Here is a 19,621-nt window from a genome sequence, read left to right on the forward strand (position 1 = left end):
CCACGCATGTGCGGGAGGACGACACAAAAACAGCGAAGAAATCACCAAAACTGCATTTCTCTTTAAATGTATTTCCACACATTTTTCTGATATTAAATATGTTTAACTCAGATGCATTTGTAAGATAGATATGATACAGATACGTCATTCATCCCATGGGAAATGCAATAGCCACAATACAAGACTCAAACTCATAACACTACAGTATGTAACGCTAAGTATGAAAAAACGATCGAGGGATGTTTTCCCTTCAGCCCAGAGGAACTCTTTCTTTCACTTAGACCACATTCCCTTTATCTGAAAGACAATATAGTCAACAGGCAATGTGTTTTCCCCCTACACATTTACGACATTGTTTCATTTGTGATTAATCTTTATATATCTTTAGGCTTTATATTTCATGTTTAGGGTTCAAAAGACGTGCCTTATGGGCAACTCCACATTCTACTTTAAGATATCTTTTTAGGTAATGAATGTGGATATTACGGAAAGCTCTTGGTGATATTCCTCCTCTAACCAACAAGCCATTCTTCAAAGTTCTCAAGAATCTCTTGAGAGACTGGGATTGTTTTCTGTTTTTGTCGACAGACAGCTTGGGAGACTGCGCAGAACGTTCTTTCTCACTTCGATTTTTTGAACAACAGCGTACTCTTCAGGCCACTCCCAAGAGCCCTTTGTCTTTCTTACATCTGAAAAGACATGTGGGCTTGTAGTCACATACTGTATCTGCCTGCTCACACAATATTAAATAAATTAAATAATAATAATTACAATAATAAAAAATATAATAGTAGTAATAATAATGATATATATATATATATATATATATATATATATATATATAGTATTTGTACAACAAAAAAATAAAACTATTGTTTACAAACTACAATAACTGCTTAGGCACATTATGCATAGACCACATATTGATTGTGTTTATTCAAATATAGCCTGTTTAACCTACCATGCCAAGCCAGCGGACCAAGTGCTTCTAGGTGAACATGCACTTTGTTGCCAGTCTTTTACTAGATTGTCCCAAATGTAGAATTGCTCTTATGACTGTCATTTATACTAAATTGCCCTAATGTGAGACACATTGCCTAATGTGGGACACCTAAGCTCCAGTGGGTGTAGCTCTTCCCCAAACCAATGAAATTCAGTAAAACTAGAAGAAAGTCAACGCTGTAGGGTCCTTTGATCAAAATTGGATGTGGATTTAATGTGTTGCCCTCACATTGTAGCATAATATAGCCTAGGCTACTACTGGAGTCTGAAGAGCAAAAAAATGTCCCATATTAGGGCAATCCACCCTACAGCGTACTTTCCATTGGAACAATGTGGGCACAGAATGCTGGCTAATGCATATTAAAATCAAAACATATTTTATTTCTAAAATCTTGCCACATTGCAAACAGATTGAACATCAATTAAATTTACATCACATTTCTTAATCAATTTATGACTAATTCAGACAAAGAGTAGAAATCAGCTTAGGGTGATCTTAGAAATTGATCAGCATATTTCTGTCAGTTTAGAACAGTGTTTCCCAAAATGTTTTCCTTGAAGGCCCCTTTGCCTGTGTCCAAGACAAGACAGGGCCCCCTACTCAAACTCCTGCACACACACACACACATTGTTTTATTCAACAATCAGGGTCTGGGGATGAATTGCCAATGCCTAGCCTAGCTCGACCTGAATGTTGCCGGACCCCAGGTTGGGAACCAAGGCTAACTTTTGTTGTGCTCAGACAGAACTACCCCCCTTCAATCTGTACAAATATTGTGGTCTCAAAGGTGAGTTTGCATCCTCCCTTGTTGGGTTCCCTGTGATGTTGCACCATTCACTGACTCAGGAGAGTGACTGATGAATGATAAGAATCTGGTCCGAAGGCAAAGTAAGGTGTGACCGGTGCGCTAAACGCAGTGTGAATTGTCTGCAGCCAAATCCTCTCCCGTGAGGAGACGTTGTAGAAAGACACAGTGCCCGCTGGCCAGTCCAGGAACACACCGACTCGCCGAGGGCCTGCGTTGACCCCGGAGGTCTGACACTGATAGCACATTAGAAAATGGTGGTCAAACTGAGCGTCTGTCAGGAATCTCCGCACACTGTTTCTTGTTGTCCTCATGTCTCAGTGTCCTATGGTGTCTGACACCGATGTAACCCCAACCAGTCCAACCCATCTCCCAGTAGAAGCGTCCCCCAGATAAGGGTTGGTCACACTCCACTTGTCTCATTGACTCCAGACCAGTCGCCGCATCAAAAGCAGAAAAAAAGTGAAACAAATCATCTTTTTGCTGTTGAGTTCTAGATGGTTTTGTGGCCTTTTTTCTGTCAGATGAAAGGACTACTCCAAGTTTATGAGGATAATGTAGGGCAGAGAGGTTATCATCACTCACCCCACTTGCACAGCCAAAGATATTCAAACCAGCCTTATCACTGTCTACGTCACACTTTCTGATTTCCCGAGATTTTATTTCAAATAGGCGAACAAGTGGATGGAATGTGAGGTCTACAGCATCTGTATTTAAGAGAACAATAGGAATCATGAAACATCTACAAGCTACATATTAACATTAGCCTGGTACTACCATACTCTCGTACATTCATAACATACAGAGAGTCTGGGTCTGCGGTTTATTCGCAGGTTTTCTCAAGACAAAAATGTGCAGGTCCAATCAGCAAACAGAGGGAGTAGCTGAGAACGATATAATGTTGAGGTTGTGCGGTAGTTTGAGCATGTCACATCACGACCACACGTTAGCGATTGGTTATGGCAGATCTGAGTGCTCTGGGTAGATCCAATAGTTTTAAACATCAGTAGAGTATCTGTATGAGTCATATCAATTTTGCTTCATGTTTCATGTAATATTGCCCTGTGCCATTAGGGGGCTGTATTTGCTGTGTGGTTCAGTTGACCTTAGGTCAGCAGAGTTAGGCCATTTAACCTAAGGGAACCTAATCACAGGTGTTGTTGATTGGGAAGCAAACAGTTTTTCGACTGTGCTCATGTGCCCTATATGCTTACGTGCCTATTTACTTTAACTTAGTTAGTTATTTTTTGTTACATGTAAATTATTATGAGTTAACGTTACTGCTGCTGTGTTTTTGAAGGAAAATAAACCTTCAAAATAATTCTATCACTGATCTCTCTCCGTCTGCTGTTCGAGTGCGCTGGGCACCACATTCAAGGAAGTTCAAGCTTGGCAATGGAAATTGACCAGACTCTCTGTACATTATGAATGTATGAGAGTATGGTAGGACCAGGCTATGTTAGCCATTATGCACACAAAACGTTTAAATAGCTTAGATCATAAAGGAACTTACATTTTTTCAGACCCCATTTTAGGCTCCTCTTCCCAACATGCTCCATGCTGTAAAAATGATTTTAGTCATAGGTTATTTTGAGAATCATGACTTTCTCTTTGACATTGTCATAGCGTAGCTAGCGATATAACCGTTAAAATGAGGCAGATATGAAGAGGCATTGCAAGAGTGTTTACAAAGATGCATTGTGACGTTGGCTGCAAAGATTATGCGGACGGCTACGATTGACAGACACACACACAAACACACATTGGCCGGGTTTCCCAAAATTGCTAAGAAGCTCTTAAGTGCTAAGAACTTCTTAGGAGCGTTGTAAGAATGTTCTAAGAACGCTCCTAAGAAGTTCTTAGGACTTAAGAGCTTCTTAACGATTTTGGGAAACCCGGCCATTGTTGAAATTAAACGCTGGACACTTAATATAAGTAGTATTTCTACATGAGTTTAGTTAATGATCAGCCTATAAGGAGACCACCTCGGCTATGTAATTGCTGACAACCGGGATAATTTTATAGTGGTTAGTGTAAACACATTTTTAGTGTCCCGACAGACTTTTGTCAGGACTCAGGACACGTTAGTACATACAATGGGAGTTGTACACAGATTTACTTTAGGTTCTGTAGATGGCAGTGTGGATCTTCCAGTCTGGCAGACAGCTGCTGTCTTGACTCTCCTGGGTGATTGTAGCTGAGATCCAGCTCTTCAAGATGATGGGGATTTCTGATGAGAGCGGAGGCAAGCAAAGCACAGCCTCTCTCTGTGATCTGGCAACCAGACATCCTGCAAAGATAGATGTTCCAAGACTTGTTAGTTGAGCGCTACATTGTACAACATAAATACAACTGTGTAGATGTGGGGCAGTGGTATTGTAAAGGTTAAGGAGCTAGGCTAGCGTGCAGTAACCTGAAAAGTTTTGGGTTCAATTTCTGGCTTCCACCATTCTGCCCTTGAGTAAGACACTTAACCCCAAGTTGCTCTGGGGTAAACCATTGTAATATAGTTGACATTTGTAGGTCACTTTAGATAACAGTGTCTACTGAATAAATATGTGTTAAATGTATGTTAATACAGAGCCATATACATTCACTTGATATTCATAAGCTGATTATATTTGATTAAACCAATCTAGTTGCATGCTGTTTTTTGGGGTCACCAAGGGCAAGATTGATAAGACACAAAGTCAGGAAAATATGACAGGTGTGATTAAAAACTGATATAAATGAACCAACAATGAGTCATTAGTGGACAGCACACTGCAACGTATCTATTTTTCTCACTTTAGGACACGAAGGGAGCAGTTGCGATTCCTTAATCCAGCCGAGAGTCTCCGAACTCCTGCGTCCAGCAAGTCGTTGTCGGACAGGTCTAGGTCTTTCAACTCCGAAAAAGACCATAAGACAGGAGCCAAAGCCGCACAGGAACTCTTGTAGAGGTTACAGTCTTTCAATCTAGAGGATTGAAAATACACACACAATGTGAAAAAACCCAGACTCTCTTGGGATTAGTCCAAATTAAAGAGAGTGTGGAACAATAAACAGTTTCAACAGTATTCAGAAGTGAATGAATAGTTCTAAAGTTCAGAGTACTTTCCGTATCGTAAATATGTTCTGTATTTTTATGATGTTTTAAAGGAAAACTGCTTCCAGCATTGGTTGGCATATTTTGTCAGGTGAACATCTGCCAAAATGTTATGAGTCATCAACACAACATCTGTGCCAAGTGTAATCTGAACCGCGCAGCCCTGCACGCGCCCAGACTCGAACCTGCGAACATCAGCACCTCGGATTGTAAGATCGAGCTGTAAGCCCAGGCTGCTAGCTTTCTTGCCAGCACTAATCTTAAAGTATTGGGAGGATTACTCACCCCAATGTGTTTAACCGACAGTGGGGACTCATTAGTCCAGTGCAGACCAGCTTGACTCCTTCATCTCTTAACAGATTGCCACTCAGGTCCAGTTCCAAGAGACTTGACTGTTGAAGAATCTTAGCCAACGTCACACAGGATGCTTCAGTGATGTAACAGGCACACAACCTGGTGACAAAATAGGTCAGTATGTGTAAGAGAACCCACAGGTGCACAACAGAATTCTTTTTTTTAAAGACATGCAGGTAGGAGGGTTGTACCTCAGCATTTCCAGCACACATGTTTTACTTAGAAGTCCCTGAAGAACTTTCTCTACTCCAGCATCTGTCAAGGGGTTGTAACTCAAGTCAAGATTCTTCAGTTGGGATGACGGCATCTCCATGGCCTTGGCCAGAATGTCACATATATCCTGTTTCAGTTTACATCCACGGAGGCTATTTGGGGGAAAACATATTTAAAGGCTACATATTATGTTTGGGACCTCTCAGCAGAACATGTCAGCGCATGTGCAATATGCTTGTGTATTGTGTAAAGGCACAGTCACACATATAGGCTGCTCGGAAGTGAATAGCACATTTATGTGAGTATAAAGTCTAGAGTGGGGAAAAAATAAGTCATCCATCGCGTCTTCCCTGGGTAAACAGGAGGACATAGACAGAGAGTTAAAAATTATCTAAAGTATCTAATCTAAATCGAACAACTGCTGGTAAGTCATCATATGCCTATGTTGTATGTAAACAGTTAATATAACGTGGTTTACGGAGGAAGCAACCAATGTTTTCAATTGTTACCAGAAATAGCAACCATTATACAGCAATAATAATAGTACTGACTGTAGTTAAGTCAGTAATTGTAGTAATAACAGTTATAATTGCCATATTACCTCAAAGTATGCGGTTGATGGGGTCCCAATAAAATGGCATTCATTAAAACCGGTCCTGCTTTTTCTAGGTCAACAAAGCTGAGGTCGAGGGAGGCGAGTGAGCGGTGGGAGTTTTTCAGCCCATCTGCCAGTGCTTTCACTGCAGGTTCCTCTAAATCATTGTGGCTGAGGTCCAACTCTCTCAGGTGTGAGTTGTTTGACTGAAGAACTTGTGCCAAAGCCTTACAGCACTTTTCATTGAGTATGCAATCCGCTAGCCTACAAACATAAAAATGACATAAACAATTACAAAATGTTCATACTTTGCATATCAGTATACTGCTGAGTGAGTGGTAAAGGCATGTGCCAAGCAGAGTAGCTTTTGTACCTCTTTTGGGTCCAAGTGCCCATGGGGACCCAGGTTTGAATCTGACCCATTAGTGCTGTGCGATATGGACAAAAAGCTATTTCCCGATATAGGCAATTCTATATCCCGATATAGTATTTCTACTAGTGCTGTCAATCGAAAGTAAAGTGGATAGGCTTGCTTTGTGCAAATGTTTTTTTTTTTTTTGCAAACCACAGTATAGTGTTACAGCCATTCATGTCTGTAGTAATACTGTCAATAAGTAGGCTATTGACAGATGACACAATGCTGGCAGCACCACTGAGCAAGAAACAAACATCCCTCCTCCTAGAAGTTCAGATACTGCAATAACATAAAAAAAAGCTCTTAATTGTTGTAGCCTAATTCAAGCCTAATTCAAACATAGTTCTTCTCTCTCTCTCTCTCACACACACACACACACTGAATGTGCACGAATGCACACACACTCACTCACACACACAAACACCGAATGTGCATGAACGCACGCGCACACACACACGCACGCACGCACGCACGCACGCACGCACGCACGCACGCAGGCACAAGACAGATAACGCAAGTTACAGTAGGAAGGGGAGAGAAGCGCCAGAGGGATGTCCCACACAGACAAACACATTAACGTTACCCCGAGATAGTAAAAAAAACTCTGAATTGTTGTAGCCTAATTCAAGCCTAATTCAAACATAGCTCTCTCTCTCTCTCTCTCTCTCTCTCTCTCTCTCTCTCTCTCTCTCTCTCTCTCTCTCTCTCTCACACACACACACCGAATGTGCACGAATGCACACACACTCACTCACACAAACACACACACACCGAATGCAAAGCCATCGATCGATGGCTTTGACCGAATGTGCATGAACGCGTGCGCGCACACACAAGCACACAGGTACAAGAAGACAGATAACGCAGCAGTAGGAAGGGGAGAGAAGAGCCAGAGGGATGTCGCACACAGACACACACATACACTCACATTAACGTTACCTCGAGATAGTTCTCAACACCGAGTCCAGTAGGCTAATCTCCCGTTAGCGCAACTGCGTCTGCCCCAACGCCTGCTCTATCTCAGTCTTCTAAGTTTCGTGCAAATTCTCAATGCGGCTAATAATAACTTGTCGTGCTACGATGGTAACTAAGTTCACATCGACAGTATATGCAGATAACTTTGCTCTTATCAACTGACCCTGGCTTTAAAACTAAACTTTCCATTTATTAGTTTGTCATTTTAACCTCTTCAGCTGGACATAAATGGCATGGGATTGCTTGTTTACAGCCAGGTCCTGTAGTTTCTCTAACGTAGCCACAGCAGTTTATGAAAAAACTTCTTACAGGTCAGGAAGAGCGTTAATCTCGCAAAAAAAAAAATAACGCCGTTAAAATTGTTTTGCGTTAACGCGTTAATAACGCAATATTTTTGACAACACTAATTTCTACTTAAAATTATATATTTATATCCACACATGAATGCCAATTTTTCATTTATTTTCTCCTATCATTTATTAAACTTTTTTTAACAGTTGTGGTTGTGTGTACAGTAGGTGTAATTGAGTGCCTGTCACTTTAAGAAAAACGTGAGAGTAATTAGCTTACAGTCTCATTGTTTTAGGCTAGTGAAATAATAGTTGTGCATAGCGCATAGATGCAATCAGAGGTGCAATTCCTTGTTTTCTACATCATTAGATTAAATAAATGTTAAAAAATGTAACAAAGTTGAGGACAACGTAAAGTAGGCTAACATTAGGTGTTATGACATTTTTAATTTCAGGGTATTGCAATACTTTTGTAGTATCGGTGCACCGTGCAACACTAGTCTTTATGCCAACTTCAAAAAAAGTTTAATTTGTTTACTATTAGCTATGTTCATTTGCCTGGCCACCCATCCCGAGTCAGACAATTACGTTTACGTTGCCCACTGCGAGAAGCGGCAACGCACCTGCAGTTAAATTATCTGAGCAGTCACAGCCACACACGTTAAAATTACGATATAAACGGGATCGTATCGTACGATAGACATTTTTCTGTCGTACAACGATATATACCGTAGTATCGCACAGCACTATGACCCATGGTTATTTCCTGAACCCACCCTATTTCCCTCTACCCACCCTATTTCCCTCTACCACTAGTTTCCTGGCTGTCACTCTTCACTGTCCTTTCTGGACAAAGACGAATATGCCATTTAAAAGGCGCTATGTCGATTTTTTAAATTACTTACATACTATTTGACATTCAGGAAATGAAAACAGGCAATTACAACAGTTGACAACCACAAATATCCTTGAATGATGATTCAAAAACTCAATTCAACACAAAGTTGTTGTTCCAATCACCAAACTTTCTGACCATATTTGTGAATGATTGTTGAAACTACCCTTTGGGATGAATTAGAGTGGAGACTGATAGCCAGTCTCCACATCCAACATCAGTGTGTGACCTCACAAATGCGCTTCTGGAAAAATGGTCAAAATTCTAATTAACACACTCCTAAACCTTGTAAACTAAAGCCTTCTCAGAGGAGTTGAAGCAGTTATAGCTGTAAAAAGTGGACATCATATTAAACCTTATGGATTAAGAATGGGATGTCACTTCAGTTCATGTGAGTAACATGTAGTTCATGTGAGTCAAGGCAGGTGACCCAATACTTTTGGCAATATAGTGAGTGTATATGCAGACTGGCAACGACTGTCGGCTACACCACCACAAATAGAATAACATTCTGTGGGAAACACTGTACTCACTTGGCTTTGATGCAGCATCTCAGAACTGGAATCAGTCTTCTCCGACCCTCTCTAGATGCGTTGTACTTCCTCAGGTCAAACTCCTCCATCACCTCATCTGATGTGATAATAATGAAGGCAAAGGCAGTGCACTGAGCTGCAGTTATCGTCTGATTGGATAGATTCATGGAGGACAAGAACTTCTGAATTCCCTTAAGCAGTGACACATCTTTCAGTTCGCCGAGACAGTGGAAGAGATTGAAGCAACGTTCTGGGGATGGGAGCATTCTCTCCTTCATCATTACAACCTTGTTTTTAATGTACTGGATAGTTTCCTTAATGCTCTTTTGATCTTTGGTTATCTGCAAGTTGAAATGTCTCCACAGACTGTCATCCACTGGGAGCCCAAGAAGGAATCTGACAAAAAGATCCAGATGACCATTGGTGCTCTTCAAAGCCTTACGAATTGCAGTCTTCTGTAAATCATGAAGACTTTTTATTTGCTGTGAAGCAGTCTGTTGAATCTCATCCTCATCACTGTACTCCTCATCATCTTCACTTGTTGCATACTCTGGATCACTGGAATCATTCTCATCATCACTGAATTCATCTTCCTCTGTATTACCACTCTGGTTCACACTTTCTTCACTATCGTCTTCGTAGTCATACTCATATCTGGATCTTTTTTGAGGTGGAAATGGGTTTGATCCTTCAGAAGCAAACAAGTAGAATGCATGGAATGCAGCAAGATACTCTTGTATGGTGAGATGGACAAAGCTGTACCACTTCTCTCGGATGGTAGGATCCTCCTCTTTAAAAATTTCAGTGAAGACACCTGATTGTATCGAGACATCAGTGACGTCGATGTCATGCTTACTCAGGTCACTCTCAGAAAACACCAGATTTTGTTTATCCAAGTTTGCAAAGGCCAGCTCACCCAATTTGAGGATTATCTTCATGTCTGTCTCAGATAGTGGCACTGTATTGTGTTTGCCATAGTACTTCTCATTCTTCTTCTGCATCTGATGAAGAAGAAATCGGGTGTACATGGCAGTCAGGGAGGTAGGAATATTTTCAGGGGTGGTGTCCAAAATCTCTGGAATAGAAAACACTGTTGACGATATCCAACAGAAGACTGGGATGTGACACATGATGTGTAGGCTCTTCGATGTCTTGATATGGGAGATAACCCTGTCAGCCAAAATCGGATCAGTAATTTTCTTTCTGAAATACTCCTCTTTCTGTGGGTCACTGAATCCTTGTATCTCAGTCAAACGATGTAGAATCCAGTTACTGACTTTGTGGATGGCTGCCGGTCGAGAAGTTATCCAAATATAAGCAGATGACAAAAGTTGTCCTTTGATCAGATTTGTAATTAACACATCCACTGAAAACTTCTTTGTTACATTAGATGTCCTCTTGTTGTTGTGGAAATCAAGAGGAAGTCTGCTTTCATCCAGACCATCAAAGATGAACAGAATTTTATAGCCATCATACTTATTTGGGTCTTTGACATCTCTAAGTTCAGGATAGAACTCCTCCAGCAGCTCTTGAAGACTGTACCCTTCATCATCTTCAATCATTGTGTTCAGGTCTCGAAAGGGAAGCACGATCATGAGATCCACATCCTGGTTGGCTTTCTCTTCTGTCCAGTCAAGGATAAATTTGTGCACGGAAACTGTTTTTCCAATACCAGCAATTCCTTTCGTTATGACAACTCGAAAATCTTCATTTTCGTCAGGTAAACGTTGAAAAATGTCGTTGAGGTTGATTGGAGTGTCTTGAGATGTTTCTGATTCTAAAACACTATCCAATTCCCAAACCTCATGTTCATTGTTTATTCGCTCTCTCTCTCCCTGAATGATGTACAATTTTGTGTAAATATCATTGAGCAACGTTGGGGTTCCTTTCCTTGCTATGCCCTCTAAAATGCTCCCAAATGTCTTCCTCAGATTTGATTTCAGTTTATCAGACACTGTTTTAATGCAGATATCTGGTTGAAAAAAAGGGAGAACTGATATTAATATCATAGAGTTTCAAAGTATATCAGAGGGTTTTCAAAGTACAGTATTTTGTGAATAATCAGTGTGCTATGAGCTTATGTGTGAAGACGTAAAACACTTTTGTGACATATTGTAAAGCTAAAGATATGGTTAGGAATAATTGTTGGCGACACTAAAAAACTCATTGCACATAAAGCATTATAAGCGGGTTTATAAATGTTTGCATCATAAAAGTGTATAATGCACCACAGCATCTGACATAAGTCTATGTAACTATTAAAACACACGACTGAACTCATGAAGTGTTTTGATCTTGACAACCTACAAAACCATTATTAAGGAATACAGTAGTTCGGAATTTTGGACATAGCACCTCATTTCCAATAGCACCTAATTTCCAACTCAGCCAGTGTGATAGAATAATCTTAGAAATAAAACTATCAACACAGACATGTACATCGATGGTCTGACACGTCATTTTGGGTGTTCTGTGGAGTGGGAGGCTTAAGAAACCGTTGACTTGTGCTAGCCTAGCACTGGCGAACTCTGCAACTAGAAGGACTGGATGAAATGTGCTGAAAACGGTCTCCACTGACTTATATCACACTGGCTAAAGGCTGGCTTACATTGTACGATTTTGGTCTGTTTTAACAGTCGGTGACTAAATTTCCTAAATCGGGAGGAAATCATGGGAGTTGTTCTAGAATCGCGGCGCGCTCCCGTCATCTAAATCGTTTAGTGTAAGGTGCCAATCTTAGCGGTTTTAAGTCCGTCGGAGTCAGTCTTTTTCTAGTTTTGCCGTTACGACAATATCAAACATGTTTGATATTATCGGAAGTCTTTTCAGTCGTGGCTCATGCAAATAGTGACGTTAACATTAAAAACCAATAGCAACCTTGCTCGAACACGAAACAGGAAGGGGCAAAATAGGCGACAGCTGTGGCCTATATGATTATTTCGTTTCTAATAATTTATTAGTCGGCTATTCTACGTGACAGAACAACTCTATATCTGTTAGTGATGTCACACATCAAACAATGCTGCAGAAACGCGAAAAAAAATACTTTGATATGAGTAGTTTATCGTATATGAGTTTGTGTTGATATGTAGTGCACAATGGAAATAATTTGAAGGAATCTTGTAGCAGTCTTGTAAACAGTGACCCACAGTCTTTGCAAAATCCTAATCTGAGACTGGCCTGTGCTAGACTGTGACTAGAAACTGGATGAATTGTCTTTAGATGTGAGAGTGTCTGAGACTGTAGTCTTTCAAAAATATTTTCCAAATCTTTGCAAAGTCTGTCAATGTAAGGTAGGCTTTAGTTGAAAATGAGGTCCTAGGGGGGTGCTGTGGCGCAGCAGGCTACAGCGCTCGTACCATATACGGGTCCGAGTGCCCACGGGGACCCAGGTTCAAATTCGGCCTGCGGTCATGTCCCGATCCCACCCCATCTCTCTCTCCCACTTGTTTCCTGTCTACTCTTCACTGTACTATAACATTAAAGGCAAAAAGGCCAAAAAATATACTTTAAAAAAAAGAAAATGAGGTCCTATGTACGGTGTCCATTTTAGGACATCCTCAGATGTCAGAGTCAGATGTCAGACATCAGATGAAAAGGCATCAGGTCTCAGCGAAACCAATGTCATGTACACATTCATTTCTCAGACATCAGAAGAAAAGGAGTCAGGTCTCAGGAAAAACGCTGTCAGGAAAAAAGAGTCAGACAAAAAAAAAGCTTTCACACTAGGTCCGTTTAACTGGACCGGACCCGAGTGCGGTTACTTCTACTGTAGTTGGTCTGTGTTCACATTACATGTTTGTCTGCGCACCCGGGTCCGTTTGCGTCATAAGCACCATGCTTCTAGACACGAATTTCGAGAATTCTGTTTACAAATATCACTTGGCAACACAGCAGTGAAGAAGACAAAGGTAAAGATTCTTTAGATTCTTCAGAACGTTTGCTTAGCAACCTGCTCCAGGGTTCTAGCGAACCGGACCCGAGACCACCTTTTCAGGCGGACCCGGGTCCGGTCCCGGGTCCGCACCCGAGTTCGGTACGGTTGCGTTCTCACGTTCAAAAACAACCGAACCATCGGACCAAACGAACCCGGTTCCGGTCCAGAGGACCTAGTGTGAAAGCACCCTCAGATGAAAAGTTATCAGTCAGGCTTCAGACATAAGATGACAAGGAGTCAGGTCTCAGAAAAAACGCTGTCAGAAAAAGTGAAGTCAGGTCTCAGAAAAAATGATGTCAGAAATAGTGAAATCAGGTCTCAGAAAAAACGATGTCAGAAAAATCAGAGTCAGGTCTCTGTAAACTGGTAGCCTGGCATAGTAAAGAAATCAAAATTATTTGTGATATGATACAAAACAGTTGTTTTGTTTTGAAGCCTGACTTTTTTGTCTGACTTCTGACAGCGTTTTTCCTGAGGCCTGACTCCTTTTCATCTGATGTCTGAGAAATTAACGTAATGATAAATGATAAATGAGGTTCAAAGACTGGAGTGGTACTTTAAAGCTTGGCTCAACAAAGAGTATTTGGTGAAATTACAGCATTTCACACAAAGATGTCATTAGTGCCATTAAGAAGCCTTATGAAGTCATGTTTTAATACCTTACATTTATGCATGCAGTCATTACTATGTCTATACTTGTGTCAATTATGAGGCATTATGAATACTTTATAACCCTTTATGAATGTGTTTACGATGCCATATTTGTTGGTAGGAAGCATGCAGGTACAAGGGAAAGATGTGGAGTGTACATTATGACCTGGTTTCAGCACAGGAGCTGAGCATGTGCTGACGCTGATGTTGACCGATCCTTCAATGTGGCAAGAATGTAGTTGAGGTAAGACTGCAACTCCACCCGTATGAGCCGTAATGGTGGATTGGAGAGGTCCAGTCTGAGCCGTAATGGTGGGCTGTGAAGGTCCAGTCTGAGCCGTAATGGCCGACTCACTGGACGTGGAATCGGCCATTAGCCTACTGAAAGTCAGCTGTCAAATGCTGAAACCTGGTGCGGAGGAGAATACAAGAATGATGGAGAGATCACAGAGCCAATTGCTATAAATTAGTGCAGTCAATCGATTAAAAAAAATTTAATCGCGAATAATCTCATGAATGTTCTAGTTAACTTGCGTACTAAGTCTGTAGTAGCCTAATACTGTCAATAAGTATTGAAACAGATGGCACCTGCTGGCAGCACCACTGAGCAAGAAACAAACTTCCCTCCTCCTAGAAGTTCAGATACTGCAATAACATAAAAAAGCTCTTAATTGTTGTAGCCTTATTCAAGCCTATCTCCCGTTAGCGCAACTGTATTCGTCTGCCCCAATGCCTGCTCTACCTACTTCTCAGTTTCGTGCAAATTCTCAATGCGGCTAATAATAACTAGTCGTGCTACGATGGTAACTCAGTTCACATCAGCAGTACATGCAGATAACTTTGCTCTTATCAACCCTGCCAATGTTTTGAAACTAAACTTTTCATTCATTAATTGTAGCAGCGTCCATTTTAACGTCTTCCGCTGGACATCTAAACAATGGCATTGTGGGGCGCGCTTACTGTTTTGCTTCTGGTTTACAGCCGGGTCCTGTAGTTATTCTAACGTGGCCACAGCAGTTTATGAAAAAACTTGTCACAGGTCAGAAAGAGCGTTAATCTCGCGATAAAATAAATAACAGTCAACAGTTTAACAGGCAAAATGTATGTTTTTCCGTGAAATTAGGTAATTTTCTCAAAATAACGCGCAAAGTGACTGGTTTCGCTTTACAGGGTCACATATATAGACTGTTATAAAGTTTAGTCAATTTACAATTAACTCATTTTACACTGACAAATGTTTCCCCTTCATCAAAATAATGTTTCCTCAGTGATGTTTCAACTATTTACCAGGGGGGGTATTCCATCAACCTCGCTAAAGAAGGCGGCGCTTAACAGAAATAGCCTGGCTTGAACTAGCATAGACCTCTACTTGAGTTAGATTGACAAACGAGCTGTGAAATGATGCTAGGGTCAACAATATAATTGTCTGGAGTTTTTCAAGCCCTGCCCGTCCCACAGATGATTGACATGTTTAATTTCCATTTCAGTGCTTCCAACCCTACCCATACCCTAGCCTGGCACGCCCTCCCAGTGACGTAACACCTTCGGCTTTTGCTGTCGCTGGTCTGGTCAACTGCTAATCGGGAAGGATTTCTGAGTTCCCGAAATCTGCAGAACTGCCCCCTTTGGTCGAGAACCAATCAACTTTGAGCAGCTCCAACGGCTCTGGGTAGAGGCTTGTTCAAGGCAGAGGAAAGAGTGTTGTTATTGGTTTAAACTCGGCAAACCGCTTTCTGACATCGACCAGTAGCAAATCGAGGCACTTAAAGGAGGCGGGCCAACCAGCGCTTGGAGAAACCGTGTTAGCACAGGCTCTTGGTCAGACTAAAGTCTCGCAGAGCCTTTGAAAGTCGATGGTAATCAGGCTACCCATACCCTACCTTTAAGGCAATACTAGAGGATTTCAGTTCGATTAACAAGCACCATCTACATGATTTTCATCGGAAGTCATCAAATTGAACATTGAGAGAAAAAGATAGTTGCCTACATAAAAGGAGAATTAACGAAATCGTAAATCACTAAACAGCAATTATGATGGTTTGACTTGGGACTTTGATTGTCTTCACCCTGAACAAAACGAGTGAATAAGTAGGCTAATTAAACTGAAAACAACTTTACCATAGGCTTTTAAACATTATAGATAGCCTACGTTCGAATTAAAAGGGCTCACTCTAAATGTTTTTTCGGTGGTCAAAAAATAAAGTATTGAACGTAATAGCCTATTGGCCGGTCATTATTTTCCAATAATGACCGGTGTTCTATACATTATCCCTTAATTCATGTAGCCTATTGATTATAGACTAGTTCATGGATATCAAATCAACTGTGTGCTACACAAGCGACCAAACATCTCCATGTTTTCCCTATTAAAACACAGTTACACGAGTAGTCACACGACCAAGTATGGTGAGACAAAATAAAACGTGGTGCATTTCTAAGCAGGTAAGGGGGATAACTATATCATCTAACTTCATCTCTGTTTGGATCCTAATGAATCCATTGGGCATAGTTTAATATGAAAAAACAGTGAAGTGTTCCTTTAATTCTAATGGTGATTACATTATCTGATTGGTTCAGCTAGCATTCAAAATTGGTTCAGCAGCTGTCATTCAAATCAGACATCCATGCGATTTTTTAAGAGCTGTAGCCTATTTCATGTATTGGCTACATGCATTTACTCGCAAAACACAATAGATTGTCTGCCCAATACCATATTATCATTTAAATTATGGTGGCCTTATTAACATAAGCCTACTCGTTGTTTTCGAAGGTGTTTTCAACTACATACACCAGTGGTTCTCAAACTTTTTCTTTCATTCCCCACTTTGATCAAGGGGGCTTTCTCGAGCCCCACCTGTCCATCATCGCTCTAAGAAAGTATAGGTCAAGCTCAAAATTGTCACATTTATAACGTCACTTGCTAAATATACATCAGTAACAAATAGGCCTAACAGTTAGGCTACTACAGATAAATATCAGTTCAAAAATAGAGAAAAAATAAAAATCTAAATCAATGACCAATAACATCAGTTTTTTGTAATTGACAAGTGTCAATCCTTGCTTCAAAAAAAGCTGATTTCCAAAAATACAGCAAAAGGACCAACTATATGCTACCATTTTGTTATAAATTAAGTTCAACACTCTTACTATCGTATTCAGGTCAAGCCTTGACGCTAGCGCTTCCCTGAATGAAACAGTCCGTCTGTTGCGCATCGGGCACCGTCTTTATCACGACGATAGCATTTCTTTTACCTGCTATTATCTGGGCCCCAACCGAGCAAAGTCCCTCACAGTTTTCCCATTTGATGTCCTGTTCTGCCAGGTAGACTAATTATGTCGTCGGACAGATAGCCAAGATATCCTTCAATTTCACTGCGCTCGTCTCGAAAATGAACGTTTTTTTTCCGTTTCCGCTGCAATTAAAATTACGACGTCAATCATTTTTTTCGGACTATGATTCCAGGACAGACTAACATTTTCATTTGGTCAATGATAGGCCTACAAGAGTCTAGATTACCTTGTTTGTGTTTGTTTTGTGAGATGGAGGTGCATTCTCGTAATTATCAATAAAAGAGGGCACAGGCTACAGATTAAAAATAAATATCCGTTTTTTTCTCGTCAGCTCGCGCCCCACCTGGCATGTCTCTGCGCCCCACAGTTTGAGAAACGCTGGCATACACGTAAATTTGCGTTCAGTTGGTCTGCCACACATACTCTCGCTATGTTACATAAATAGTCATGCTTCCCCATTGTGAAACTTTACTTCGTATTAGTCTATATCAAAAGCGGATGTTCACTTTGAGTGAATGACATTTTCTTTTTTTTTATTTCAACCGTTAGTTATTTTGGGGAGAAACGAGAACGCGCACGTAGCCCACCTGGACAGCTCACTCATCCTGGTTTGGCGTTAGTGAAACGAGTTGAGCAAAGATGACCAGACAACGCTATGTCAAACCTCGCTTTAACACTTAGCTGGGATGTCTTAATTCTGCTTTTGTGAAATAGCCCTCGGGACGGGAAATGTAACGTAAGCCTACGTGGACCCAAAATCTAAAATAGGCCTATATTTTAACGTCACCATTTGGCCTAGTTGATGGGGTTAGGTGGGGCTTGAAAATTCACCAACTTCAAAGTGGGGAATGACAGAAAAAAATGACAGCCTGGTTTGAACCTAGGCTGTTTTCAGATGCCTACAGGGATCTCTTGATTTGATCTAAAGCTGAACGTATCCTAGCCTACGACACCTTCATTTTGCTTAAGTTTCGATTCAGAGTATTCAGCTTTCTTGTAGGTGTAGCTAGCCTGTTTACGCAATTAATGCTCTAATGTACATTTGACAAAACTACATTGGAATTGGCATTAAACAAGTTGCTGAGGCAGACTGACAACATGTAAAACAAGAAGACCCGACTATTCTTTCATTATTCAGGCAAATGCAATGTCTTACCTGTCCTGACGTCGGGTCAGTCAGACTAGACGGCACCGATTCCTCTTCACATGCTTCCGCATCTAATGGGCAAAGTTTTCTCTCTCCGCCCTATGCTTCTACCCACAAGACCGTCTACACCCCATAGAGGGCGCTATGAATGAATACATGTAGTGCGCTAGAGCACTAATAAAATGTATCCATTCAAATGCTGTGTTAAATAGCAATATGTATTAATTAGATAGTAGGCCTATAGCCTACAGTGATATGTTGTGAACTTGTGACCAAATTACATTCAAACAAGTAGTAATTCATTAGCCTTCAAAATCACACATAGTGTGAAGGCTGCTAAAATGTTTATGTAAACAAAGCTTTGGTTATCTGGTGACAGTTACAAGATGGGATGACAAAACTCTTTCAGCTAACTCCTCCTTTATCGAACACAGTCTGGCAGTGTGACACCTTATGACACATATGGCAGTGACATTCCTGTCTTTCTTTTGCAGAATCTGCCCACTGTCACCTCTGCCTTTGTTTAGCACTTTATTTACTACACTATAGCCTATCAGTACTGTGCAGATACAGGCAACATCCTGTGTACACATTTAATCAGTATACATGCCAGCTGAGTTATGTGTGCTGCTCTAGTGATGCAACAGTGGATAACCAGAATGATGTGAGAATGGGCAAGATTTTATGTGTATTTGTTGTGTATCCAAAAAAAAGTAGGACACTGTGTAAAATTTAAATGAAAACAGAATGTGATCCTCTGCAAATCTTGTAAACCCACATTTAGCTGAATAAAGGACATCGGCAACATATCAAATGACAAATGTGACTATTTCATGGAAAATATGAGTAGGCCTACATTTTGAACTTGGGATGCAGCAAAGGCTGGAATAAACAGGAAAAGGAGGAACCCTGTAAACCTGTGTAGGCAAATGTAACAACAATGTAAGAATAATGTTTAACATGACATTGTGAAGGATTTGGGAATTTCACCTAAGCTGCCTGGGTGAACCCTGCCTGAACGTCCGGCGAATTTGGATTTCGCCCGGCAGCTCAGGCTGGAAACCTGCACATCTATCTCCTCTGTTCCCTGCCAGAACTTTTGGCTCCAATCAGAAACTAGCTTATCCAAAAGACGCACCGGATCATTGGTCTGATTGGTTGAAGGACTATCCAAGTGTACGGAGTCATTTGAACGATGCCCATTGATCTGACCTCTTGTGCAGTAGAAACAAAGCGCAGCCTCCCCATACTATGTTAAATCTTAAAAGATTGAGCTTAGAATGGTGATAGCCAGACTAGAGTTCATCATCTACAGTACATAATATCATTAACATTTTTAGAGAAGCCAGAGAAATCTTTAATGCAAGGGACACGGTTGAAAAAATATATATTGGATGGCCTTGGTCATTTGGACCTCATTATACAGTTA

The 19,621-nt window shown here is 40.8% G+C and overlaps 1 protein-coding gene across 2 annotated transcripts; it reads right to left on the bottom strand.

The window, feature by feature from the left end:
* Positions 1-1,362: 1,362 nt before the first annotated feature.
* LOC134086185 (NACHT, LRR and PYD domains-containing protein 3-like) lies at positions 1,363-18,256 on the bottom strand. 2 transcript variants are annotated; one of them, XM_062540008.1, is made up of 10 exons: positions 18,202-18,256; positions 13,921-14,163; positions 9,167-11,138; positions 6,065-6,322; positions 5,442-5,615; positions 5,182-5,349; positions 4,596-4,766; positions 3,928-4,098; positions 3,322-3,368; positions 1,363-2,515 (listed from the first exon to the last, which is right to left on the bottom strand). In XM_062540008.1, the coding sequence occupies exons 2-10, from the start codon at positions 14,126-14,128 to the stop codon at positions 2,070-2,072; spliced, it is 3,615 nt and encodes a 1,204-aa protein (XP_062395992.1). In that variant the 5' UTR covers positions 14,129-14,163; positions 18,202-18,256; the 3' UTR covers positions 1,363-2,069. The 2 variants fall into 2 exon arrangements, with proteins under 2 accessions (XP_062395992.1, XP_062395993.1); XM_062540009.1 differs by lacking the exons at positions 1,363-2,515; positions 3,322-3,368; positions 3,928-4,098; positions 4,596-4,766 and adding an exon at positions 4,783-5,081.
* Positions 18,257-19,621: the final 1,365 nt, after the last annotated feature.

This window comes from Sardina pilchardus, chromosome 1 (genome assembly GCF_963854185.1).
Source record: "Sardina pilchardus chromosome 1, fSarPil1.1, whole genome shotgun sequence".
NCBI classification, from domain to species: domain Eukaryota; kingdom Metazoa; phylum Chordata; class Actinopteri; order Clupeiformes; family Clupeidae; genus Sardina; species Sardina pilchardus.